General features: G+C 41.8%; 2 protein-coding genes across 2 annotated transcripts in view; both read left to right on the forward strand.

Annotated features, from left to right (window-relative positions):
- The window catches only part of YWHAQ (tyrosine 3-monooxygenase/tryptophan 5-monooxygenase activation protein theta), a 38,728-nt gene extending 26,051 nt beyond the window's left edge, over positions 1-12,677 (forward strand). Inside the window, exons 3-6 of the mRNA XM_047068602.1 lie at positions 6,345-6,468; positions 9,165-9,328; positions 9,529-9,624; positions 11,597-12,677. Of these exons, the coding sequence (XP_046924558.1) occupies positions 6,345-6,468; positions 9,165-9,328; positions 9,529-9,624; positions 11,597-11,656 (444 nt within the window). The 3' untranslated portion in view covers positions 11,657-12,677. The remainder of the gene's footprint in view (positions 1-6,344; positions 6,469-9,164; positions 9,329-9,528; positions 9,625-11,596) is intronic.
- On the forward strand, positions 511-1,241 carry LOC124503514 (copper transport protein ATOX1-like). The gene has a single exon (XM_047068603.1). The coding sequence runs from the start codon at positions 624-626 to the stop codon at positions 828-830; it is 207 nt and encodes a 68-aa protein (XP_046924559.1). The 5' UTR covers positions 511-623; the 3' UTR covers positions 831-1,241.
- Positions 12,678-27,326: the final 14,649 nt, after the last annotated feature.

The raw sequence follows: 27,326 nt of genomic DNA on the forward strand, positions 1-27,326 counted from the left end.
CCTAACCTATGGGATCCCTCACATTGGTGATTAGCCTCTATGAAAATTTTTACTTCATTCCTTCATTTTGTTAGTTAGGCACCAGAGCTGGGGTTTAAGACTTAGATTCCAAGACTTAACAGTTATGAATCAGTAACTTTTTTTTTAAAGTTTGTATTTATTTGAGAGACAGCGTGAGGGAAGGACAAGGCAAAAGGGAGAGAGAATCCCAAGCAGGTTCCATGCTCAGCATGAAGCCCAGTGTGGGGCTCAAACTCATGACCCTGAGATCATGACCTGAGTTGAAATTAAGGGTCAGACACTCCACCGACTGAGTCACCCAGGTGCCCCGATCAATAACGTTTTTAAATAGTGCTGGGGGTGGGGGCTTGGGTGGCTCAGCTGATTAAGTGTTAAGTGTCTGACTCTTGGTCTTGGCCCATGTCATGATCTCACAGTTCGAGAGACTGAGCCCCACGTTGGACTCCGTGCTGACATTGCAGAGTCTGCTTGGGATTCTCTCTCTGCCCCTCCTCTACCTGTGTGTTCTCTCTCCCTCAACATAAGGAAATAAACTTTAAAAAAAATAGTGCAAGGGAGAGAGCCAGCAGAGGCGTCGCGTCGCTACCAGCACATCCACAGTCATGCTGAAACACGAGTTGTTTGTGGACAGGACCTGTGAAGGCTGCTCCAGTGCAGTCAGTCGGGTGCTCAACAAGCTGGGAGGAGTTGAGTTTGGCATTGACCTGCCTAACGAGAAGGTTTGCGTCAACTCTGAGCACGGCGTGGATCTTCTGCTGGAGACCCTGGGAAAAACAGGACAAGCTGTTTCCTACCTCGGTCCCAAGTAGTGAGGGCCTGGACCCTGGGCCCAAGATGGAGCAAAGCGGGCAGGCCGCTGATCCTCTCCTGCCTTCCCGACAGACCTGGGCCTGGCAGTCCTACTCAGCAATAGGAGTTCCTACAGAGACCCTCACTTGCCCTGCTCCTCCCTAGCGTCCCTGCAATAAAATCGAGCCGCTTTGGTTGTAAGTGTTAAAAAAAAAAATAGTGCAAGGGCAATTAATTGTGCAAGGCATTTATTTTATTAAGGGTAGAAAATATTTCCATAGATTGATAATGCGATAGATGATTAACTTGGATCATGTTATAGATGATTCGTTGCCTCCTTAGTTAAGGCAACAAGTCCTTTATGAGATTCAACCCTTAGCTGGTATACTTAGAATGGTAATTTTTTTTTTTTTAAGTTTATTTATTTTGAGAGAGTGAGAGAGCACGTGGGAGCAGGGGAGAGGCAGAGAGAGAGAGAGAATCCCAAGCCAGCTGTCAGTACAGAGCCCAGCGCAGGGCTCGGACTCATGAACCGTGAGATCCTGACCTGAGCCGAAATCTAGATGTTTAATCATCTCAGCCACCCAGGCGCCCCTAAAATGGTAATTTCTGAGAAGAGAAGGCCTTTGGATCATAATATTCTCATTATATAAAGAAACAGTTTTGAGAAGCTGTGATTTGCCACCAGGTCATAGAGCTAATGACATAAATCACTTTCACAAAGGAATCTAATTTCTAAAATCATACATTCTAAAATAACCCAAAGTTACCCTGGTCCTTTATCTTCCTCTCTCTCGGACCCGTCCTGTAATTCCAGCCCATCACATGCAGCCTCTGAAAGGTCCACTCAGCCACCCCAAATCAGGGTGGTTATGTGTGTATAATTTCTTTCTGGATGAAATGTGATTTCCTTCTTGAGTCTTAAATTTTACTTTGATTTCAGTGCCTTGGATTAATCAACCTAATTAGGAGACAGTTAATGTCTAGAGACTATTTTTCGTGCATATCATGTCACTGGGGTTTTTTTTTGTGTGTGTGCTACATGATACTTGAGGTTGGAAGGTCAGAAAAATGTAGCTCTTACCATTCAATAAATGTTCCAGTTGTTAAATAATCATATTGCCCTGTACGCCATATTAATTATTTTGTTTTACTAATTGTAATAAATATCTAACATAAGGACAAATGCTTTTAGGTATTTTTGGGTATTATTAACCTTTATTTTACAGGGTAGGGCTTAGAAATACTACCTCCAGTTTCAGATAGTGGCTCCACTTAATTGTATGACTTGGACACGTTTTTGGACTCCAGTGTGCTTTTATTCGTTGTCACGATGGTTTGTTTAGCTGTAAATAATACATAAAGTGCTTAGAATGGGGCTTGGCATATGTTGAGCATTTGACTATTTGCTGAATGGATGGATGTAGTTTTGGTGGTAGTATGTGCTGATTAAACTGATAAAAATATATGGATAATGACTCTTCATCAGTTACCTACTCTTCTAAATAAATCAGCTTCTTATATAAAGAATAAGCTAGCTATATGATGAGGGACAAGAGCAGTTTATTTTGTCTGTAAACAGGAATCACTTATAAATGAGTTTAAGGTAAACATATTATTTTAGTTTGTTGAATGCCGTGGAATATTACCACTGAAGCCAAAGGAATTGTTTAGAAAAACTGTTGATGTGATGGTAGGATTATTATAAGCCAAAATAATTCACTGCTGGGGATAGAATTAGTATTAGAGTTTTGCTTTCTTCCTAGCCTTTTCTCTAAGACATGGGCTTGAAGAGGAATAGTTGCTATACTAAATTTACATCAATATTATTGCATGACAATTTCATTTCTTATACAGTTCTCCATAGCTTTTCTGATACAACCTTTTATTTTTATTGCCATCCTATCTTTATGGGATTAAGCTTATTCTGAGGTCCTTTAGCGTCTCTCAAAGTGACCTGTGTAGTAACTTAAACATTTTCCTCTGATTTTGCTCAGGTTTGTGTTTCTTTGGTTTAGCCCTCAGTTACGAGTCCACCTTGTAATTTTGGGTAGTGAGTACGTGGACTTTACAGATCTCTCAGATTTTCAAAAAAGAATGACCATTTGCCTTCTACCCAAGTCAAGTCACACAGTCAGTGCTGGAGGAACCCCCATCTTAGCTCTCCAAGCCTCCCAGGATCATAAAATCTGCAGGTCGAAGAGTTACAAAGGGGATCTCCCACTTAATTGACAAGAATAATGTGCAGGAGAAATCAGCGGGGGAACTTTTAACTACCTAGATGTTAAAACTGATTCTCTTTCTGTCTCCTGACTTCTTACCAGTTACCTTATATGGAAAGATTTTCTTATTCAGGTACTTACCATTTATCATTTTGGTTCTCTCTCTCTCTGATCCATGTTGAGTTTTTAAAATAATTTTTTAAATAAAAGTTGTACATTTAGACTTTATACCTTTAAGTATAGCCTTTATTCTGTCTGGTGTTAATAATTAATACTGGTATTTTTAAAAGTTGTTTATTTATTTTGAGAGGGTGAGCTTGAGCAGGGGACGGGCAGATGAGGGCGAAGAGAGAATCCCCAAGCGGGCTCCATGCGAAGCCTGATGGGGGCTTGATTTCACGAAGTGTGAGATCATAACCTGAGCTGAGGTCCAGAGTTGGATGCTTCACCGACCGAGCCACTCGGGTGCCCCAGTACTGGTATCGATACTACCTGGTAATAGCCATGATCATTTTGGTAAGACATGAAGCAGAAGCCACTGTCTTTTGGGGCTAAAATATACATCTCTACTACTGGTAACATGTGGCAAGACAGAGTTACTCTGTACCTGTTGTTTCCGTCCTTCTTAGGGAGCTAATGATGTGGCATCTGACAAAGAACCCGTAATATCCAGCTGAAACTCCAAGGTGGAAGTAATGTACAAGTGACTATGTAAAAGCCAGCCTTGTCGATCGTATGTCGTGGCTGTATGCAAGCTAGTAGTCAAAGTTGGCAATTTTAGAAAGGACGAGTTTAGCTCACGAGTGGCTGTGTACTTACTAGTGCAGTAGTTGTTCGCAGCTTTCCCGATCGTTTGGAGGCCAGTCAGCCGTCCTCATGAGCGCGCCCACATCTGGCTGCGTGACTGAGGAGGGATCGGTGGTGCTAAACCGCCTTTCTCTTCTCGCCCCAAGTCCTCGCTCGGGTCAGGCTTTTCTCAGCCTCTGCTACCACACTTCGGCCACGTTCCATCACAGAGTACTCCGTCTTAAAGGAACCGAGTAGCTTTTTTTGTGACGAAATGTCTTCACCAGAGCTGGCACCTTTTTGGAGCTCCTCTGTGTGATCTCGTCTTAACTGACTCACTGGGGAGGAGAAGAGTATTTTATATTCCAGTTCTCAGTTTGGGTGCAAGCAGAGGTTGTGGCTCCCACAGAATCGATACTGTGTTTGTGTTGTGTAATGCAGCGTCTCACAATCCACTCTTGTTGAATTTTTCTTTAAAGATAGGGATGGCAGTGGTTCAGTTTGCGATTTCAAAACAAGTCCGCTTCTTTGCGGCGGTCCCTCCACGCAAAAGTCCTAAAATCTGGTGTTCCCTAAAAATCGTTTTTAAATTGAAAGCCGTCCATGATATATACAAATGGTATTAGAGGGAAAAGTTAAAGTAGTACGAATTTCTAAGATTCCGGGAAAGAGTTTCTCAGGTTCATGTTAGCGAATAGCTGTTAAAGTTGAATTGGTGATGCTGAGCAGAAGAAATTCTTACAGCCTTCTCTTTTGAATCTTTTCTCAATTAAGAGTTTGGTGGTCGGGAGCCAGCATTCGTTTTCACTGTTCCCTCTAGTGTTTGGGTGTGGCCCTTAATGACATCTATTGATTCATTCCTGGCCACAATTTTTATGCAGTTTGCCAGTTTTATAACGTATAGACTCCCGGGGCTTTGTTAGGTAATTTTAAAATAAAAAATTTTGCCTGAGCTTTAGGCCCTTTTAAAATATTTTTTATGTAAACTTTTAAAAAGTAAATTTAAGGATTTAAAATATGTTTTCCTGTTCATTTCCGTGAAAATAAGTTATGGATGTAATCATTGCATTTTGTTTAGGCCATTTTTAGTCAGATAAACAATGAGAGTTCTTCAGTTAGAACCGTTTTCTAAACTTTTTCTTAGCCTTTTTTTTCTTTTTCTTTTAAACTGTAAACAGTCTTTTGCTTCTTCAGTAATACAGTTAGGTGAATTTGAAACCATCTTAGCTGGATTCTTCTCTAAACTTCAGTTTTGTATTGTAGTTTGTTTTTTTAATGTTTATTATTTTGGGGGAGGGAGGGAGGGAGGGAGGGAGCAAGCAGGGAGGGGGCAGAGAGAGAGGGAGACACAGATCAATGCAGGGCTCAAACTCAGGAACATGATACTCATGACTTCAGCCGAAGTTGGACACTTAACCGACTGAGCCACCAAGGCACCCTTGTAGTTGGTATTTTTGTATAATGTTAACTGATAATATCTGTGGCTATTTTTCCAGAATGCAAAGATGACCGTGGCTGTTTCTTGCTTAAACGTTTTCACTAGTTTTCACATTGCCTAGATCAGTGCTGCTCAAACTTTGCACCGAGTCAGAAGAGGGGCGATACCTGGCTGGCTGACCACTGACACCAACCGCTTAACATGTGACACTGCACTGCGCATTGCTTTCACATCCACTGATTGGTTTCACTCCCAAAACCAACCTGTGAGGTATAGGTATTGGTGTCTTAAAATTTCTATGAGAATTTTACTCTCCTCCATAATATTTACTGCAAAAAGATTTTTAAATTACTTACCGTCGAGTAAAATTGATAGTCCACAAAGATCTCTATTCCTATTTGTCTTCTGTGACTTTTTTTTTAAAGATTTTATTTGTAAGTAATCTCTACACCCACTGTGGGGCTGGAACTCATGACCCTGAAATCAAGAGTTGCATGCTCTACTGACTGAGCCAGCCAGGTGCCCTTCTTCTGTGCCGTTTCTACTGGCACGCCTTGGACACATTCCTCAGTTTGAGAGGCACTAGCTCATTGGATCAAGTGTACATTTCTTTGAGTAAAATAGGGAATAAAGACATACTTAATTACTAACCCAATATTTTCTTTTGAGTTTATTTAATTATTTTGAGAGAGACAGATGGTGGGAGTGGGGGAGGGCAGGGAGAGAGGGAGACACAGAATCCGAAGCAGGCTCCAGGCTCTGAGCTGTCGGCACAGAGCCTGACGTGGGGCTCCGAACTCACAGACTGCGAGGTCATGACCTGAGCCCAAGTCTGATGGTCAACTGATTGAGCCACCCAGGTGCCCCCAGGCTCTTTCTAATTAGTGTTCGATGTGCTCTAGCTCTACTATTAGAAACTATGACTTGCTGTGAGCCAAAGCATTCAGCTAATGACAACCTTGTGACCCCTGCTCTCAGTCCATGTTTCAAGTCCAAGGTGGTATGGTTGTAGTTGCTGTGGTAATGATGCCAGTGCATATTGTTGTGAGCTCATATTAGTGCCTAATGTTTTATCTTATTTCTTTCAGGAATTGTTGGATAAGTATTTAATAGCCAATGCAACTAATCCAGAGAGTAAAGTCTTCTACCTGAAAATGAAGGGAGATTACTTCCGGTACCTTGCTGAAGTTGCATGTGGTGATGATCGAAAACGTAAGTATGTTTGGTTTATGGGTAAAGTTAAAAATGTGAAGGAAAGGGGGATAAATGGGACCCTGTACCAGTAGTCACTCTGTCATCTCCAGGCCCTCTTTAACTTTTTAAAAATCTTGGAGTCTTAAAAAAAATCTAGGAATCTATGTAAAATAAAATTAATAATGTTACCTTAGTTTTCTCAAAAATGAAAACAGTCATGAATTGACCTTATGTGCTGCTGTTTTTGAAAAATTAAACTCCTAAACTCTGATTATAATCTGATAAGATATTTTTAAAATATCGTAAAAAAGCTTAATCTTTTATGCTTTAGAATTTGGCTAAGTGTATTTTTAGCCCCCAGTCATTTGCATATGCTTTGAGTGATTCTGTTATCTCATGGCCCTTAGTGTCATTATACCTTACAATTTAAGATAATTGGAAATCACATACAGAATATAGAAACAAGATGTTGTACTTCTTCTGTTTGACATATTAATTTATTAACTACTACCTGTTCTGAAGGATCATCTTGTTGACTAATTATAACTACATTTCCGAGGAAGACAGGTGAGATGAAACTATTATTGCTCGTATATAATTTGTCATAGAAAAATGTAGATACAGAAAAAGAGAGTAACTGAATTGCCAGTCTTGTTTGTTTAAAAAAAAAAAAATCAAAGTGAATGTATTAACACTGAACTCTGTCTCCCTGGAATATTAGTAGCTAAGTATAAGGCAGGTCCTATAACTAAATTTTGTGTATGTGCCTGCTACCAAATTTATCAAGTTCTAGATAGAAGCTTCACTTAATTCCTTATTAACAGTAGGTTCATTATTTTAATTTTGCCCCATCCAAAAAGATGTGCCCCTTCAAATAGTTACTGTGGCTTCCTGCCCGCACAGAGTTACTAACTGAAAGTGGGACAGTGTGACCATCCCAAATATCAGTGTAGTTGAAGATACCAAGAGAAGACTGTTGTACTCTGCTGTAATAAAACTTGTATACTAAACTTAATATTATTGATGTATAATTTCTGTTGCCATAAAGATAAGCAAAACTGAAAGTGACAGATACTTGCAAGTCAAAGGGGGGGTCTTTGGGAGACTGGGACATAGGCCCAGCCTTAGTCTGATGATTTAATCCTTTCTGGTTCATGGGCATTTAATCCATTCTGGTTCATGGGTCCTCTCCATAGAATACTCTAATAGTCTGGGATTCGTAGATAGTCTATATTTACAGCCTAGATGCTGAGACACCTTTACCGCTGCTCATTGTATGTAGTACTTCCTTACATGCCAGTCAGCGGGAACTCCTTCGTATGTGAGGGCCATGTTTAGATCAATAAATGTGCCATTTCGGAGGACGGAAAATGCACATATTCAGGCCAAAAAGGGCTAACTTTAAATTTCTGTTAGGTCAGTATTTCTAAAGCTGTACTGGACCAGTGGTCTCGTTGAGAAAACCTGCCTGCCCCTTTGAACGCATGGATACAATCAGATTAGTGTCGGTAATAATTACTGAACAGTTTTTTCAGGAAGGTGACATTTTTATTAGGTCAGTAATCCACCTCTGGTCAGAGCAGATTTTGTGCTATATGTTGACACTTTCTTATTGCCTTTCACGTAATACCTCTTTTGATACCAAGAATCAGTATTATTTTTACAAATAAATCACAAAAATACAGATATTGGTGGTGATGATCTTTGTAAAGTGTTTTCATTATTTTGGAAAGAGGTATTATAGCCCAGTTTTTTTCTGGTTTTATTGATATGACTGACCCATATCAGTCAAGTTATTACTATTTATTATTATTATTATTATTTTAAATATTTTATTTTTAAGGTAATCTCCATACCCATTGTGGGACTTGAACTCATAACCCCAAGATCAAGTATCACACGCTCTTCTCGTAGGGGCCCCTGGGTGGCTCCGTAGGTTGAATGTCCGACTTCAGCTCAGGTCATGATCTCACAGCTTGTGAGTTGGAGCCCTGCATTGGGCTCTGTGCTGACAGCTCGGAACCTTGGAGCCTGCTTCGGATTCTGTGTCTCCCTGTCTCTCTGCCCCTAACCCACTCACATTCTGTTTCTCTCTCTCTCTAAAAAATAAACATTAAAAAAAAAAATTGCATGCTCTTCTGAATGAGCCAGCCAGGCAGCCATCAGTCAAATTATTATTATTATTTAATGTTTATTTATTTTTGAAAGAGACAGTGCAAGCGGGGGGAGGGGGTGGGGTGCAGAGAGAGAGGGAGACACGGAATCCGAAGCAGGTTCCAGGCTCTGAGCTGTCAGCACAGGGCCTGTCGCAGGGCTTAAACCCATGAACCATGAGATCGTGACCTGAGCTGAAGTTGGATGCTTAACCAGCTGGGCCACCCATGTGCCCCTCAGTCAAATTATTTTTAATTGCTGCATTTCCAATTAGTAAAGTTAAAAGGTAGGAAAAAAGTGTCTTAGTCCGAGAGATTGAAAAATCTGGTCACACTCTCTCATGCTGTTTTTTAAAAAAGCTGATTATAAGCAAACAACATTGTAAACTAGTTTTTAAATAGCCTACTACAAGAATGTTTTTGTCGTATAAGTGGTTTTAAGAGAAAACCACAGAAAAATCACTGCTACATGAGGCAGTAGTGTAAGTTAGAGGTGTTAATGTGCTGCATATTTGATGGATATTTTCAGTATTGTGCTTGTTTTTTTCCTTCCCTTCACAGAAACGATAGATAATTCCCAAGGAGCTTACCAAGAGGCTTTTGATATAAGCAAGAAGGAGATGCAGCCCACACATCCAATCCGCCTGGGGCTGGCTCTTAACTTTTCTGTATTTTACTATGAGATCCTTAATAACCCAGAGCTTGCCTGCACACTGGCTAAAACAGTAAGTTTCAGATCATTCTCCTAAGTCCTTACTCATACTGATAAGGTCATTGCCACAAACTGAGAATCTGTGAAAATGAGTCCGTTGAACTTTATTTTTAATGGATAGTAGAGTATAAAGTGGTTGCTCACCTATTTAGTAAAAATGGTTTGTAATTGTAATCACTCTGTGTTGATGCAAATATCGTTTACCACGCATAGGCTTTTGATGAGGCCATTGCAGAACTTGATACACTGAACGAAGACTCCTACAAAGACAGCACCCTCATCATGCAGTTGCTTAGAGACAACCTAACAGTGAGTTGTTCATTCTTTCAATGTTGTTATCCTTTGTCTTTGTTAAGAACAAAAATAGTTATTTCAGTCTTCCTATATTTTGAGTCAGAGCTCAACTTTCTCTCAGAAAATGAACACAGGTATGTAAGTGAAAGTATTGAGTGCTTGTTAGTATTCTCTGTGGGCCAAATGTTCTTTTGTAGGCAGACTTTCAAGTTGAATAGGCGTTTTATTAAACCTTCCTGAGAAGATACGAAGATTGTAGGAACTCTTAATATTAACGTCATTGACTATTGCATTGGAATGAAGATGTTGATAGTTATGTTAATATAGGAAGGTTTTATAGTTGCAATATTTTCTTGTTTTGGATCAATTAGCGACAGCAGTTTAGGAATTGTGTAGGTATCTAAGCTTTCCTAAAATCCCGTGAAATGCCTTGTTATAATGAAAATTTACTTTGTGATGTCTTACAGTCATTTGATAGGGAGTAAACCTTAACCTCAGTTTACTCCACTTCTGTCTCTAGGCCAAGACCTGTTTCACTTGTTTATCTTTTTTGTTTTTCTCCTACTTCTTGGATAGGCAGATAATGAAGGGGAAAATAATGGGCAAAAAAACACAAATTGAGCTTTACTTAGCTTCTTTTATAGGCTCAAGTAAATTTAATATGTCAAAACGTTTAGACAAAATGTGGCCGAAGGGACTATTCCTTTTAATATAAGTGTAGTTCTCCCCAGTTTGGAGCTTCATTTTTGCTAGAAAGGATTTTTTTTTTTTTTTTTTAATGTTAGCACCATATCTGTTCAACTTTGCTGAACAAGGAAATAATGAAGATACTTCATTCCCAGCCATTAGAAATCTCTGTTCTTGTGGGGTAGTGGTAGAAGAATGATCGGTGTAAATAGCTTCCATAGAAGAAAAGCAAACTGAGCCATTATATCTCCTCTCAGGAATATTGTGGGGCTGCCTTTATCTTAACTGGTTTTGTTTTATTTTCTCTCTTAGACAGTTCTTTAGGGATATTTTGTTTCTATTTATTTTAGTTTTTTAACAATAACTTAAAAATTATATACGATTCTTGTTTTTCTAAAATTACCCGTAGTCTCTGTGTTGATCTAATAGAAATTCATTTTGTGAACTGTTGTTAATAGTCAGTAAAACTTGACTATTTCCTTCTTCACTTCATTGTTCCACCCTAAAATTGGAGAGGTCCTTGGAGATCAATTCTGTTTTAACATCCTAGCTAATTCAAGAATGCTTTCTCAGGGCACCTGGGTGGCTTAGTTGGTGAAGTGTCTGACTTCGGCTCAGGTCATGATCTTGCGGTTCGCGAGTTCAAGGCCTGCATTGGGCTCTGTGCTGACAGCTCAGAGCCTGGAACCTGCTTCAGATTCTGTGTGTGTGTGTGTGTCTCTCTGTCTCTCTGTCTCCCTGCCCCTCCTCTGTTCATGCTCTGTCCCTGTCTCTCAAAAATGAAATAAGTGTTAAAAGTTTTTTAAATTTAAGAATGTTTCTGTACATCTTCTTGCCCACTACTGCATCCTTCTAATTTCCATCACCTGTTCTCGTTTAACCCTTTGCAGCATACAAAATAGGTCTGGTCCTATTTCAATACAGTCACCCTTCAAATATTTGGAAACCGTTAAAATGACTACGGTTCACCTCCTTCCTTAAAAATTTTTTTGCCTTGTTAATTTCATAAATTATATTTCAGTAGTGCTTTCAGGAAGAACATTTGGCTGCTGTGAGCAGAGATAACGTTAAATTCTAACAATACTACATTTTTTTCCTGAAATTATACTGCTATTAAAAAAGAGCTTTAAAAATGTACTGAAGCAGTTTGTGTCATTTTGTAAATGCATATTGGGAGGTTTACAAAAATACACTTCGGGGGAGGAGTTGATGGTGTTTGGGAGTTTGAGAAATCTAACTTCCAGTCTTTGGTCACAGTGTCTATTGTCTGGATAACTTAATATGATTTTTTTTTTCCTAGTTATGGACATCAGACAGTGCAGGAGAAGAATGTGACGCGGCAGAAGGGGCAGAAAACTAAATGCGTACAGGGTGTCATCCTTCTTCCCCTCAAGAAACCTTTTTACTCATCTCCATTCCTTATTCCATTTGGATTTCCTATAGCAAAGAAACCCATTCATGTGTATGGAATCAACTGTTCATAGTCTTTTCACACTGCGGCTTTGGGAAAACTCCATTCCTTGATTTGTGTTTGTCTTGGCCTTCCTGGTGTGCAGTTACTGCTGTAGAAAAGTATTAATAGCTTCATTTCATACGAACGTCAGTAACTTCCAAACACTTATGTAGAGGACTAAAAATGTATCTGGTATTTAAGTAATCTGAACCAGTTCTGCAAGTGACTGTGTTTTGTATTACTGTGAAGATATGAAAATGCAGTTCATGACAATTTCAAAAGTGTTCTACATAACTTCTTAATTTCTACATTCCCTCCCTTACTTCTTTGGGGGTTTCCTTTTAGTAAGCAACTTTTCCGTGCTCTTCCTGTATTCCTTTTTGGTAGGAATCCAGAAGTATTAGATTGAACGGAAAAGCATTTGGCATTTCTGCGCGGGGGGTCGCAAATTGAAATTCCTCCTGTGTCAAATATGATGGAGGTCTTGTGTATCTGTGACAACAGGAAGTTTCCTTATTCATTCTTCATTTGCTGCTGTTTAAGTTGACAACTTCCCTTCCCAATAAAAATTCACTTACACCTCCTGCCTTTTGTAGTTCTGGTATTCACTTTCCTATGTAATAGAAGTAGCATGTTGCTGCCAGAATACAAGCGTTGCTTTTGGCAAATTAAAGTGCATGTCATTTCTTAATACACTAGAAAGGGGAAATAAAGTCCACAAGTCCGAGTCTAAAACGTTAGTACTTTTCCATGCAGATTTGTGCACATGTGAGGGGGTGTCCAGTTTGTCTAGCGACCCTCGTGTAGAGAGTTGGACCACTGTTGTGTGTTGCTAATCATCGACTGTAGTCCCAAAAAAGCCTTGTGAAAATGTTATGCCCTATGTAACAGCAGAGTAACATAAAATAAAACTACATTTTATAAACCACTTACTATGGCTTTGTAACAATTGCATACTCATTTTAAGGGACAGACGAATTTACTACTTCCTGAAGTTTATTGATACTCCTCTTTTATCTTATGTAAAATGTAGTGATGCTCGTACCTGCATTGTGACTTCACTTGTCTAGCGGTGCCTGGAAATGGATACAATTGGACTACATGTCTTAGAGTTAGTGTTTTACCATAGAGCAGTTGTGTGGACCATCTCTTCTTCAGATGTAAATGTTACCCAGTTAAGTGTTACATGGAATAAAGTGGACATTTTAAAACTAGAAAAGTTAATTATGTGAGTATGAGTGCTTTGGTTGGTATTAGAATCATGCTTCCGTGGATATTCAAGCCGAATGTCAGAGTTCCAGAGTATATTACTTGTTTAGTTTTCAAAGAATTCTCTCTCTAAACATTCAGTTGTACCATGAGTGAGGTTCAAATAATTTTTGTTTTATAGTATCACATTGGCTGTTAAACTAGAATGTCTTAAGTGTTGACCTGAGAATTTATTTCAAAGTCAGAAGATAAGCTGAAAAATTCAGCTGCGTAGAATCAGCCTTTATCTCCTTGAAACGTGACTATGAAAAGATAGAATTGAATGAGACTTGGGGAAAAATCAGTAAGACACTACGTTTTATTTATTTTTAACGTTAATCATTTTTGAGAAAGAGAGAGAGAGAGAGAGAGAGTGTGTGTGTGTGTGTGTGTGTGTGTGTGTGTGTGTGTGTGTGTGAAAGAGAGAGAGAGAGAAAGGGAGACACAATCCAAAGCAGGCTCCAGGCTCTGAGCTGTTCGCAACAGAGCCCGATGTGGGGCCCGAACTCATGAACGGTGAGATCATGACCTGAGCTGAAGTCGGATGCTTAACTGACTGAGCCACCCAGGGTGCCCCAAGACACTAGAAAAAACGTTGTGAATTAGAAGAAAGACTCATCACATTGTAACAAGTACTGGTAAGTTCTGAGTAATCACCAAGTTTACCAAAGTAGCCTTCCTTCTTAAAAAGCAGATTATTCTCAGTGTTTAGTCTCAAATTTAAATAAATATGTCCTTGCTTTAGCAGAAATCGGCATCTTGCAAAGGGTCCAGCCTGTTAAATGTCACCTGCTTTGTAGTTTGAACTTAATTAGCAGGGTGTTTTTTTTTTTAAAGTCATTTAGGTTTTAATAAAATAATTGGGGGGATTGCATTCTAACATTGATGAGCATTGGGGATTTCTATTCAACATACAGTGCAGTGAGCTATGGTTTGTTGATTTTAGATTGGAAAAGAAAAACTACTTTTTGATTGGGGGCAGGATTGGTAGAAAATACACTCATGTATATCAAACTTAATTATCAGTAGAGACTGTTATTTTTGTTTTTTAAAATCATGAAAAACACTAGAAAGACCATTTAAAGATGTGTAAAATTTCTAGTAGTAAAAATAATTTGAGAAAATCAGAATTGTAGTCACTTATTTTTAAATGCACTTATTTTTAAATGTAGTCACTTCTTTTAAAAAGCCAAACTTTCAGACACATTTGAGGGTCTATTACAGGCATGCCATGGGACTGTTTTTGTCAAATTGTGAGCCTGATTTTATTCGGACTGATTATAGGTGAGTGTCCTCTGAATATATTAAAATTAACACCTAACTTCATCCTTCATAGTTCAGGAAGATTTTCACTTTAAAATCTGATTAAGGCAGCTATGCTCTATGTTTTATTCTGACCTACATCTATCCTCTTCCCTTCTCTGATTTGTATTTAATGAGCTTTGCAAGTGGACAGTTACCATGTATGTATATCTTGTGTATTACTATTGAATTTTGAGGACATTGCAACTAAGTACTAATATAAACCACAGTTAACTTTTTTTGATCCATTCAGCAGGTGCTTAGGGAACCTGTAGTACCTGAAGAAGTGAAGATCATCATCATGAAATCCAGTTTGAAGCCGTCTTGCCATTTACTGCTTATCTACATTTCACTTGCAAATGACTATATGCCTTTAGAACTAATGCCTGGAGGGAATAAGTAATAATAAATACCCAGAGAACAAAGCGAAGATTTCCTCCTCTTCCATTTAAAATTCTAACACCTTGAGCATATCCATAAGTGGTCCAGCCCTATTGTTTTACTGACCAGGAACCAGTACTGATTGAATGGATTGTGGTGTCTGATCATGTGCTCTGCCCATTCATATTTAATCCTCTCAAATGCCCCGCCAAGTAAATGTCCCCTTGACTGATAGGACATCTGATCAGGGTGGGGGGAAATTATCAAAAATTGTGTGTCTATTAAATGGCAGACGTGGAGTTTGAACTCAGATGCTATACCAAGTTCGTTTCTGTGCCACTATTCCCCTGCTACAGGTGCTACAGTTTGAAACGTACTGAGTCCAAACAGACCAACTGACTTAGCTGAGGGCCCAGCAACTAACGAACGTTTGGCCTGGAACTAGACCAAAGCACCAGATGCAAATAACCAAATTCTCCGTAATTCTCTACTGGCTAAATTGAAAAGGATTTTCAGTGAAAATTACTCTTAATTCTTTTGGCCACTCAGAAAACGAAGGCTTTAATTTATGCGTCTCTAGTTTTTTTTTTAAAGGTGTGAGCCCTCTGACAACCTTTAGAAAGTAAGGAAGTAACATTCGTTGCCAAGCATTTTTTTTTGTCATATCTGTGGTTTACTGCGTTTGCTTCCCGTTGAATAATAGTCCGTGTTAATCATGCTCAGTGCTTCGGGCTGCCAGTCCGCTGGCCCGGCTTCCACTCGTATTGCTGTGTGCGGTCTTGGGCCAACATATTGAGGCCCGACTTTCCCATCTCGACAGGTCCTGTTTTTTAAGCATCTTCACAAATATAACTCCCAATAAAATCTGGGGGTTAGATTTGTCTAAAAGGAGGAGAAAGTTGAAGCACAGAAGCTAAGGACGGGTAGTAGCATCAGGGTTTGAACCTGAGCAGGCTGCTTTCCAGCTGGTACTCCTAGATCTGTGGTACATTGCGCCCCGCCCCCTTTTTGGGGAGATGAAAGCAGTGACAGTCAATCAGTACTTTTCCCAATTTTAGGCTAACACCAGATGCCAGATGATAGGTTGTAGAAACTTAATGGGTCGCTGCCAGCTTTTTTTGGTTAGTTTTTAATAGGATGAAGAATCGAGGCACCTGGCTGGCTCAGTCGGTAAGAGTGTATGACTTGGTCTCGGGGTGGTGAGTTAAAGCCCCGTGTTGGGTGTAAAGCTTACATCAAAAAAATAATAGCGTGGAAAATATATGGCATGTTAATAAAGGTAATAGTTTGTCAAGTCAGTTTCTGTGAGTAGTGTTATGTACAATTGAGTTCAAATGAGTTTGGAAACCATTTCTTCTGGGTGATCTTACAGGTTTCTTTGCAATCCATTTTCTAGGACTGTGCGTTGATAATTTTACTGTAGTGAATAATATCCATTTTTAATGGCTGGGGCCTTTCCGCTTACAGCATTTTGATCTTGGCAACACTTTTCCGCTTAGGAATGTGCTGAGCAATGAGTCCATTGATGCCCTTTAGAAAAAAGGGGAGACTCCCACTTTTGAAAGTGGTGTTTTTATTTCACATTGCTTGAAGGATTATGTAAAGATTAATTCTTTTATCTTTCCTCTCCGACACTTTCTGCAACGTAATCCCAGCCTTGGCCTGAGACTACCAAGGCAGTACTTAAACCCTGGAAACAGGGCAGAGTTAGGATTTACCCAACTAGCAAAGAGGTTTTTTAAGGGCTTTCATGCGATTGGAATTATTAAGTGCACTTAAACTCAGGGTTGAGCCTGGAGTAAAAAAAAAAAAAAAAAAAAAAAAAGTACAGTAGGCCTTACTACCCTAGGCTCTTAAATTCTTTTGTGTGAGCTGGAATACAGCTGTTTCAGGAATATCTGGAGACCTTACTCCTGCTTATCAAAAGGGTTAAGAATTATAACTTGAACTAAAGATTTCGTAATTTCCTTGCTAATTCAGACATAAAGCGATCCGCTACAGGCTTGTTGTTTGCCATGCTGGGCTGTGGGGGGCTGGTTTGGTGCTCTAGTTCGCTAGGGCATTTGCTTTGCTCTTGCTTGTGATATGTGCCCCTGACTGAGGGTAGCTTTCATGGTCACCTAGGCTATTTAGAAGCACCCTGTTGTGGTTATTGATAGATATTTGCCTGTACAAAAGTCATCATTGTTCTTTCTGTGAGTCTTCTGTTGTTTCCTAGATGTCACTGGTGAAAACTAGAGGAGGTTTGTTTAAAGCCAGCTGAAATTTAACTTAGAGGGCAGCCTGGTTTCCACTGCGGTCACATAGAGGAATTAAGCCCTCTTAGTGAGGCTCAGGTTAACGTTATTTCTGAGTGTGTGTGGATGTGTATACTGGAAGTGAGCGTGTGTTGTGAAGCTACCTGCCATTCATTCCACACCAGCTGACTTGAATCAGTCAGGCCCCTGAAGGAGACTTGACCTCTAGTTTCTCATTTTGAGCTCCCATCACCAGGTTTTTTTACCATCTGGACTTGGTGAGCGCTCTTTCTCCCTCCTAGACCTGAGGGTCTTCAGACAAGGCTGTGTGTTTCAGCCATCGCCCCTCGACATAACGCTGTTCTTCCAGCTATTCTGGAACTCGGATTCCCTGGAAAGGTTTTTCTTTATTTTTTTTGGTTTATTTTTGAGAGAGAGCACGAGCACGAGAGCGGGAGGGGTGAGAGAATCCCAAGCAGGCTCCACCGGAACTCGAAGCCACGAGCCGTGAGATAGGACCAAAGCAGAAATCAAGAGTCGGATGCTTAACTGAATGAGCCACCCAGGTGCCCCGTCACTGGAAGGATTTCTGAAGACTTGGCATTCTCCGACTCTGCAGCGCCACCACTTGAGAGTTGGCACTCTGAATGGGACCAGATTGTTAACTCTTCCAGGCTAGACTTGCCTCTTCCCTCAACTGCAGAACACGAGGGCCGGTGAGCTAGTGGAAACTGGCGGCCTGGAAGCGTAAGGTCTAACTTAGGTGTTCCTTCGTTTGTTGGTTGGTTCGTTCGTTCATCCATCATCCACCCATCCATTCACTAACGGAGAGCCTGCTAGGAGCCAAGGACTACTGGGCACTAGAGCTGGGAACTTTCACTCCATAGCTGTAGAGTCCCATCTCTCCTCATCAGCTTTCTTCCCTGTGACAAAGATAGACCCCCTGTTCTGCCCGTGAGCCTCTTTGTGTTAGCATTTCCAAGTGTAAAGGATTTGGAATAGATGCCTGTGGAACACAGGTGGAAAAGAAGCCTAATTTCAGAGTTGGAAAGCTCCAACAAAGTGAAAAGGCTTGCGGATAAGAAAATCGACCACACTTTGAATAGACCTATTGCCCTAGATTTTCAAGGACGCAGACACAAAAAGAAAATGACGGTGTAACTTGGGAATGCAAAGTTAAAAAAAAAAAATTAAGCTATAGTTTTGCTTCTAATTAGCATTCTCTGATGGAATGAAATGGGGAGAGGTCATTGTGTTAAAATAAGAAGAATCGAGACCCAGAGAACAAGCCCAGAAGAAATGCCTCTGTCTCTCAAGAGTTAACTGGTGAGTGATTGATGGTGCCTCCAGGCCATAACTATCAAATGTTAGCGCATCAGGAGTACTTGGAGGGCTTGCTAAAACAGGTTTTGATCTAGTAGGTGTGGGGTAGTGCCCTCAATGTGCCTTTGTAACAGGTTCCCAGGTGATGCTGATGCTGGCCAGGACTTGGTACTTCTAGAACTACTGCTTTAAGGAAGTTTGAACAGTTCTTTAAAGCCAAAGTAAAGATCCAGTGAGTTTCACAGCAGGGGAGTAAAGTCAAAGGATTCTGGGTAGAGCAGCACATTGTGAAGCTAATGAAGGAGAGGGTCTTCCTTTCAGCCGCTGAAATTGATTGGGTTGTATGTGCACAAGAGCACCAGAGGCCCTCTGGATAACTGCCTCTGTCCTTTCATTGCCCATATCAACGATTTTGTATTAAGAGCAAAAATGCAGGTTTACTCTTACCCTGATCAAGCAGGTTTCGTGATTTGACAAGAGGCTGAGGCGATGAGTTAGTAGTAGACTTGATCCTTAAAGTCTTAGATAAAGAGATTAGGGATCTGGCTGGTATGAGGCCAGAGGTCTACATTCGGTATTAACGGGAGATCAGTGTTGATGGGAGATTGGCCTCAATCTTGAGGCAGGGGGCCCAGGAACTTGTTAGGGCATCTTGTGAGCTAATGGTTCTGTGAGTCGCCGGGGTCAAACTGAGGGCCCAATATTCCTATCACAAGCTAGAGCACTTGAATTCCTTCCTCTCTTTTTATTCGCCAATCCCTCCTGCTCCTAAATTGTTGATTTTAAAGCAAAAGTAAAATACGAGTGAGACTTTTAGGAGACCGAATAGGGGCGCCTGGGTGGCTCGGTCAGTTAAGTGTTTGGCTCTTGGTTTTGGCCCAGGTCGTGATCTCTCAGTTTCGTGAGTTCGAGCCCTGCATCGGGCTCTGCACTGGCCACACGGAGCCTGCTTGGGATTCCTTCTCTTCCTCTCTCTCTCTCTCTCTCTGTCTCTCTCTCTGCCCCTCCCCAACTCACTCTGTCTCTCTCAAAATAAATAAACTTTAAAAAAAGATCTAACAGAAGAAGTAATATGCAGTCGTTTAGTATTGTGTTCACATATTTCATGTGCCTTTAAGGTGCAGGGCTGTAGCAAAGATGAAAAGGCTATTTCAGACCAAACCACAAGGGTTTCTTACAGGGTGACAGATACCCCAAAGTGAGCTCTGCACGTTTTGCTTAAGTTTCTAATAGATCAAATAATGAGAAGGATAGAGAAATGATGTTCAAGTCTTTGTTGCTCACCTAGTATATTTCCAATCCTGTGTTTGGTAACAGACTTGAAAATCTCTAAGGGCTGGCTTCACCTCTCAAGTGAGGAGATGTGCGTAATGAATGCATGGAACGCCAAACACGCCAAAACACAGTTCCTGCCCCCACGCAGCGGCTCCACATACTCCTCAGTGAATGAAATGTGTGCGGTGTGCTAACAGATGTCAGGGTTTAGGAATGGGACGTGAGCGCAGCCTACGGAAGTGTGGGAAAGCAGGCTCAGGATGCCGGCTCCCGTCCGTTTTAGCACGTGCCAGAAGAGTTCCTGGATGCCTGACAAATCCCACAGGTGCTTGTTAGGCGGGTGAAGCGAGGTGACTCTGGACTTGAATCTTGTGACCTTGGGCAAGTCGCTCCAAATGTGAACCGGGGATGATGCTTCAAAGGGTTGTTAGAGGATCAGAAGAGAAAATGTATGCATCGTGCATGCAATAGATACCTGACTTTGAGATCCCGGCCCTTCTGCCAGGTGAACAAAACAAGGGATCAGGCAGTGATAGCACTTGGGAGATGTTTCCATAATGTGCTGTGTGTGTTTCATGCCACGGTATCGTTCTGCCCTGATTCTTTATCGTGAAATCATTGCTCTTGGCCGAAGTATTTTAAAGCAAATAACAGGCATTATGTATTTTTTACTCCATAATTCCGTGTACATCTCCTAAGAAATACAATGTCTTCGATAATAATGGCCATTTTCACACCTAACAAAATCACATTCATTCTTTGGCATCGTCTATACAGTTCGTGGTCCTACTGCCTCGGTTGCCTCAAAAATCTATTTTTAGTGATTTGTTGGAATCTGGGTTCAGAGAAGGACCACATGTTGCATTTGTGGCGTTTCACATCTCTTAATCTAGAGCGTGCCTCTTTCTTTGGGTGGGGACGTGGGCTTGTTGCAGAAGCAGGGGTAGGTTCCTTTAGACTGCCTCCCATTTTAGATCTGTCTTTTGCTTCCTTGTGTTTTATGTAGCTGGCTTCTCTATCCCCCATCCATATCTCCTATAAGTGGAGGTGAGCTCAAGAGGCTGCATTAGATTCAGGTTCAGCTTCTCTGGCAAGAAATCTAGAACTTGTGCTGTGTCAGTGTGGCACATCTGGAGTCGTGCTTGTGGGTCCTTATCAGTACTGCTCCCTATACCTAGCGTGTCCTTTCCTTTTCTGCCTAGCAAGTTCCTATTCATCCTTCAAAACCTTGTTTCTTTGAAGGAAAGCTAGAAGAGACCCGTTGCTAACTCGATTCAAAGTGAAGAAAACTTCCTGATGGCTCCAGGGAGATGTCACTTCTTAGGTAGAAATGGGATACTAATCACTTGCTCCTCAATTCTTCAAAGCTTAAACCAGAGTAAGAGAGATCACAAACCCAAATTAGGCTGCCCTCTTTATCTTTCTTTCCTTAAGAATCTCCAGAGCAAATATGCCCCTACGTCTCCAGGAGCTAAGAGCTCCTAACGGTAAAAGAACATTGTATCCTCTCCAGTCTCCCAAAACTCACTTGAATTTTGCCTTAGGCGTTTGACTGCCCTGTTATTGAGGCACATTGGAGGTGAAAACTGGTGAATAGCTGGTGGTCCAGCTGTTCTTTTTGTATATATTGTGCTGCGTGGACGTTCCTGTCACTATCTACTGTTGGACTGCACACTCCTCTGTCAGCTAGCAGTCAAAAACCAGCCTGTCTCAGCTGGGGCCCCGTTTTAGGAGTTGTCTAAAGGGTTAACCACCGTTGAGGTGGACAGAGCCCCAAATTGGAGATCAGAGAGGCCTGGGCCATCATTCCTGCTATTAACTTGCTGGGGACTTTGAGAAAATCTCTGAACTTCTTTCTGGAAAGTTCAGAAACACTATGACGATGTTCCAGGAGTATTTCAAACCCTGCTTTGATCTACATAAAATAGGTATTTGCATTGTTTCTGCAAAAGATTCCTTTGGGGGATAGAGTGCTGTGGCTAAAAACAGCATCACCAGACCGGATAACAACTGCATTCCTTTGTATATTTAAAGTTTATGTCTATGTCACTAACTGGAATTTTTTTTTTTTTCTTGTAAGATTTTTTTTTTTTTTTTAAAGTAATCTCCACACCCAACATGGGGCTCCAACTCAACCCTGAGATCAAGAGTCACATGCTCTACTCACTGAGCCAGCTAGGCCCCGTGGCATCTTTAATGGATGTCTGCTTCGAAATTATTTCTAGAACCAGGCAGAATATAAGTGAATACATAGTTAGATTGTCATATTGACGAAGCATCAAGGGCTGTGCGTGATACCAACAATAAGCCGCAGCGTCAACTTGCTTGTCTGATCTGTACTGCTTCAGAGTAAGCCAATAAATAAATGGTAATGTCCCCCCACCCCCACCCCCCAGGCAGCTCTGTTCTGTTCTGGCTCTTCAGCGTGACCTGTCCCTCTGAAGCAAAGCACAGGACTGCATGGTGACCATGCAGGTCAGACCAGCAGGTGTCCCTGGTTTTCATGTATAACCTGAACAGCATGGAAGTGACAGTGCTTCCTTCTGTTGCCTAGATTCTAGGATGTTTTTATAAGCAGATCTCATTGATCAAGATCCTAGACCCTGACCTCATGGTTCCCTGCAGCAATGCCGTGGTCAGCTAGGTACGCTGCCCACTGCCCAACTACGGACACCATTCCCATCAGCTACAACCGGAGTGCCACCCCCTTAGAGCAGAGGAGTCTGGAGCACAGATAACCCCAGCTCTGTCACTTCTTCCTCCTAAACCACATTATGGGTAAAAGATCCGCTTTTGTATAAAAACGGGCTCATTCCTTATCTGCCAGGACTCTCCAAGCCTCAATTTGTTTCTTTAATAAACTTATTGAGCACCAACTGTGGATGGGGTTGCACTCCTCGGGTCTCCAGCCAACCTGTTTCCCGAAAACCCCTGAGCTATTCCAAAGGTGTAAACAGCACTCCCCAAAGATCCTGACGCTCGGTTCAGGGCGCACTTGCCTCCAGCTTTGCTGCTCTGCTCTCAGCCTCCTGCAGCCTGATGCCTCGGTTATCTTATGTGTGACTCACGACAGGCTCTCTGCCAGCAGGCAGGGCAGTGGGGGAGAAGGGGCAGGAGGCCAGGCACACAGCCACTCCATCGGAGCCTTGGCAAGTGGGCGCAGAGGTTAAATCGCTGGGCTAGGTCAAAAACGTGGGAGTTTCTTCTGGATTTTATTGTTCAACCTCAAGCAAGAAACTGGAATTTGCCCAAAAGCAAAGAACACATCCTTCAAGACTGTTAAGCAGTTACTTTATTTTCTGGGAACAGATTCGTGAACTAAGGTTCCTTAAGTGGAGTCAGTCCCCATGCCCACCAATAAACGTGTTTTCTCTGAACAGTGTATGGGGGCCAGGACAAGGAGAGTTTTCCCCCAACTGTGAACAGAAGCAAAGAGCTTGGGTCCATGTCTAGCGTGTGACCTGGCTTCAGGGCTTCTCAGAGAATGGAATCAGTTGAAGAATAGCGATTGAATCACTAGAGCTTTCATATTAAAATTTAGGAGCCTGGAGGAGAAGGGAGGAGAAGAAAATGTAAACTATTCTCTTCTCTGCTGGCTACCTGACATCATCATCCTCCATCAGAAGGGCTTTGGAAGACCAAATATTTGCAAAATGTGTGGTTTTTCTATTTTTCCTTTTATCATTCTGCTGCTCCAACAAATTGCTTTAAAATGCTACAGTTAATGCGGCGCCGGGTGGCTCAGTTGGTTAAGCACCGACTTCGGCTCGGGTCACGATCTCACCATCCTGAGTTCGGCCCCGCGTCGGGCTCTGTGCTGACAGCTCAGAGCCTGGAGCCTGCTTCCGATTCTGTGTCTCCCTCTCTGCCCCCTTCCCACTCGTACTCTGTGCCTCTCTCTCAAATATAAATAAAAACATTACAATTAAAATAAAAAACAAAATGCTACAGTTATTTTCCCATATTGCTACCTGACAACATCAGCCTGTCATTAAATCCCTACAAGGTTGGTACTCTTCACTCCCTATTTTAAACACGAGGTAACTTGTCGAAGTAATTGCCAAGTGTTCAAGTCCAGGCTGTGTGGCTGCAAAGTCCATGCCCTCCTTTCTAAGCCACAATGAAATCCTCAAAGAACAGAGCAGAAACTTAGCAATTATGGTATAATAAAGGATGAGATGTAGCTCCTGGACCAGTCCGCATTGGTCCTTCTGCCCCCTTTGCTAGGAGGGTTGCTGTGGCAACGACATAGCATTTGGAAGAACCTGGGGAAAGTGCTGAATACTGTTGACATTTATTAAATCTGCCTCAAAGCTTCACTTAGTTGGGTTTGGATTAGGGGATTGACTAATTCTCAGGGTGCAGCAAAAATTGTCTCCATGGGGCACCCGGGTGGCTCAGTTGGTTAAGGCTCCGACTTTGGCTCAGGTCATGATCTCACTGTCAGTCCGTTCGAGCCCTGTGTCGGGCTCAGTGCTGACAGCTCAGAGCCTGGAGCCTGTTTCAGATTCTGTGTCTCCCTCTCTCTCTGCCCCTTGCCTGCTTGGTCTCTGTCTCTGTCTCTCTCTCAAAAATAATAAACATTAAAAAAAAATTTTTTTTTAACTGTCTCCTAAACTCTGCTGGTTAACTCTTCTCTGCCTACTCTTTTTCCATTACCCTGGAATCTTCAAAAGGTGACAAGTGCGAAAAACTGGTCACCGAGACCTGGAATCTACAATAGTTAAGTTGGCCACTGAAGTGTGGTTAGGTTTTTGATAGCTAGAACTATGTTCTGGGCAGAGGAATTTCAGAAGAAAAGGCAAAGGGGGAAGAAACGCCCTGGTGTTTCCCATGAGCTTATAGTTCTGTGAGGTCTGTGTAACACATTATCATAAACCCAGTGGCTTCAAACAGAAGAAGTTTATTCTCTCACAGTCCTGTAGGTCAGAAGTCCAGAAATCAAAGGTGTCGGCGGGGCCATTCTGCCTCTGCCCTCCCTCTTCCTGGCTTCTGGTAGTTGTGGGCAACCCTTGGTCATCCTTGGCTTGTGGCTGCATTACTCCAACTTGTTCTTGTTCTTGTTTTTTTTTTTTTTTTTTTAGAGTAAACTTGGGATGCCTGGGTGGCTCAGTTAAGCATCCGACCTCAACTCAGGTCATGATCTCCCGGTCCATGAGTTCGAACCCTGCGTCGGGCTCTATGCTGACAGATCAGAGCCTGGAGCCTGCTTCAGATTCTGTGTCTTCCTCTCTTTCTGCCCCTCCCCCGCTCATGCTCTGTTTCTCTCAAATAAATAAATGTTAAAAAAAACTGTAAACTCTATGCCCATCCTGCTGCTCAAGCTCAACCCTGAGCTCAAGAGTCGCACCGACTGAGCCAGCCAGGTGCCCCTACTTCAACTTTTGCCTCAACATCATTACATGGGGTGGGGGTGGGGGGGCTTCTCTTTCTTTTTTTTTTTTTCAACGTTTATTTATTTTTGGGACAGAGAGAGACCGAGCATGAACGGGGGAGGGGCAGAGAGAGAGGGAGACACAGAATCCGAAACAGGCTCCAGGCTCTGAGCCATCAGCCCAGAGCCCGACGCGGGGCTCGAACTCACGGACCGTGAGATCGTGACCTGGCTGAAGTCGGACGCTTAACCGACTGCGCCACCCAGGCGCCCCAAGGGGGCTTCTCTTTCATATGCACACTAGTCATTGGATTTAGGGCCCATCGCAATCCAGGAACGCCCAACTCTCAGCTTGATTAGATCTGCAAAGACGTTATTACCAAGTAAGGTCACATTTGCAAATACCGAAGGTTAGGACTTGAACCTATCTTTTGGAGATGATACAATTCTACCCACTCCAAGCATTAAAATTGTCTCGTTTGATTAAAAATGGGAAATTGTGGGCTATCTAGCTGTCAGATAACTTACTGATAGTTATTTAATAAATACTGTTGAATTCCTATGCACAGCAGTGTTACTTGCTATGGAAGGCAGCAGGATCCTTGCCTTAGGAATTTTGCTCTGGTGAAGAAAAGTAAAATATCATCAGTAGACAACAAGACAGGTTAAAGCAAATATTGACGATAAAAGAAGCAAGAAACATGCCATGAGAAGACATTAAGCCAGTGCTCCCTAGACCAGTAGAGGTGTTGGTGGAGGGCAACCAGAGGCAAAAAAGTCACTTCAGAAGCTGTTAGACCAGTACAGAGGAGAGGTAGTGAAGGGTCCCGCCGGACAATTACCTTGGACACCAATTAAGCAACCTCGACTAGTGCTTCCCTACAGAATGAAATATTTTGAAACAACTTTATGAAATCTAAAGAGTACAAAGTTGGGGCTCCTGAGTGGCTCAGTCGGCTGAGTATCTGATTTTGGCTTGGGTCATGATCTCATGGTTTGTGAGTTCGAGACCCATGTCGGGCTCAGTGCTGACATCTCTGAGCCTGGAGCCTGGTTCGGATTCTGTGTCTCCCTCTCTGCCCCTCCCCTGCTCGAAGTCTGTCTTATTCTCTCTCAAAAATAAATAAACATTAATAAAAAGAAAGAGTAAAAAGTTAATGTAGTTGAGGCACCTGGCTGGCCCAGTCAGAAGAGCGTTCGACTCTTGATCTCAGGGTCTTGAGTTTGAGCCCCACCTTGTGTGCAGGGATTACTAAAAAATAAATAAACTTAAAAAAAAAAAAAGTTAACATAGCTAAATGCAGTGTGGTATCCTGAGTTGGACTGGGAAACAGAAAAAGAACATTAGTGCTAAACTGTGTGATCTAATTAGTGCTTGCTAGGGGCTGGGAGGTGGGGGTAATGGACAGTGTGGGTGTGAATTTCTCTTTGGGGTGATTAAAATGTTCTCGAACCAGATAGTGGTGATGGTTGTACAAATACTGAATGTACTGAATGTCACTAATGGTAAATTTTATGTGTTTGATCACTATTTTGAAAGGCCATAAAAAGATACATTGTCCTTAAAATTGTGAAATCCGATGTTAATTTTTTAGTTTTGACAAATATACTATGATTATGTAAGATGTGAACATTAGGGGAAGCGGAGTGATGAGTATGTGGGAACTGTGTGCGAACTTTGTAAATTTTCTGTAAATCTAAAATTATTCCAAAGTGAACATTCTATTTTAAAGAATTAACGTGCAAAAACTGCCTGAATCCAGTAGTGTTTTTAGGCCAATATCACATTGTGTGTTTTTGTTTCTATGTACCTTTCATCTTTGAAATAGAAGTCCTTTGAGGGCAAATGTTGAATGTCGGTCTCTTTGGTACCATTTTTCACCCCAGCTTTATTGAGGCATAATCAACAAATACAAACTGTGTATTTAAGGTGTACAACATGACGATTTGATATACCTATACGTTGTGAGATGCTTTCCACAATCAAGCTAATTAACACGTTTATTACCTCACAGAGTTAATTTTTTGTGTGTGTGTGGTGAAGAACACATACTCTCAGCAAATTTCAAGTATACAGTATTAACTAGTCACCATACTGTACATTAGATCCCCCGGAACTTACTCATTTTGTTTTTTAATGTTTATTTTTGAGAGACAGACGGGGGGGGGGGGGGGTGGGAGGAGGGGAGGGGCACAGAGAGAGGGAGACACAGAATCCAAAGGAGGCTCCAGGCTCTGAGCCGTCAGCACAGAGCCCCACGCGGGGCTCGAACCCACGAGTCATGAGATCATGAGATCATGACCTAAATCAAAGTCGGAAGCTCAACCGACTGAGCCACCCAGGTGCCCTGGAACTTACTCATTTAAAAACTGAAAGTTCGGGGCGCCTGGGTGGCGCAGTCGGTAAAGCGTCCGACTTCAGCCAGGTCACGATCTC

Source organism: Lynx rufus, unplaced genomic scaffold (assembly GCF_022079265.1).
Source record: "Lynx rufus isolate CCGP_SWC_20201006 ecotype Redwood Valley unplaced genomic scaffold, mLynRuf1.p SCAF_8, whole genome shotgun sequence".
Lineage (NCBI taxonomy): Eukaryota > Metazoa > Chordata > Mammalia > Carnivora > Felidae > Lynx > Lynx rufus.

Bases quoted from the DNA above. Each gene is read 5' to 3' on its own strand.
- LOC124503514 (XM_047068603.1), top strand. From the start codon at position 624: ATGCTGAAACACGAGTTGTTTGTGGACAGGACCTGTGAAGGCTGCTCC.